Here is a 570-nt window from a genome sequence, read left to right as displayed (position 1 = left end):
ACCCATAGCGGGACCCATAGCGACCCATAGTGTGACCCATAGAGACCCATAGCGGGACCCACAGCGGGACCCATAGCGACTCCCACCTCCATCTCTTTCTGCAGGGAGGTGCCGGGCCCCACGGAGGCGGCCACCATGTGTGGGGTGAGGGCCAAGTTGTGGGGCAGGCGGGAGCAGCGGCGCAGGAGGACGGGGTTCACCCCGCTCAGGAACTGCGCCCCGAAAAACGCGTCGTCCTGCCAGTGCCGCACCACGTACTCTGCGGGGGGGGGGAGCGCCCCGAAATCCCGTTCACCCCATAGATCCCAGAAATCCCATAAGCCACAAATCCCATAGCCCAGAAATCCCATATGCCCAGAAATCCCATAGCCCAGAAACCCCATATCCCATAATTCCCATCGATCCCATATCCCATCAATCCCGTATCCCAGAAATCCCATATCCCATCAATCCCATATCCCATAGATCCCATATCCCATAATTCCCACAGCCCCGAAATCCCATACCCCATAAATCCCATATCCCATAATTCCCATATCCCATCAATCCCATATCCCATAATTCCCATAT

At 56.8% G+C, this 570-nt stretch overlaps 1 protein-coding gene across 1 annotated transcript in view; it reads right to left on the bottom strand.

The window, feature by feature from the left end:
• The window catches only part of LOC110391503 (arachidonate 15-lipoxygenase B-like), a 4,711-nt gene extending 4,352 nt beyond the window's left edge, over nucleotides 1-359 (bottom strand). Inside the window, exon 1 of the mRNA XM_021383398.1 lies at nucleotides 87-359. Within this exon, the coding sequence (XP_021239073.1) occupies nucleotides 87-350 (264 nt within the window). The 5' untranslated portion in view covers nucleotides 351-359. The remainder of the gene's footprint in view (nucleotides 1-86) is intronic.
• Between the last annotated feature and the right edge of the window lie 211 nt (nucleotides 360-570).

Source organism: Numida meleagris, unplaced genomic scaffold (assembly GCF_002078875.1).
Source record: "Numida meleagris isolate 19003 breed g44 Domestic line unplaced genomic scaffold, NumMel1.0 unplaced_Scaffold386, whole genome shotgun sequence".
Classification (NCBI taxonomy): Eukaryota; Metazoa; Chordata; class Aves; order Galliformes; family Numididae; genus Numida; species Numida meleagris.
The sequence above is the reverse complement of the archived record's forward strand: the minus strand, read 5'-3'. Positions and strand labels throughout refer to the sequence as shown.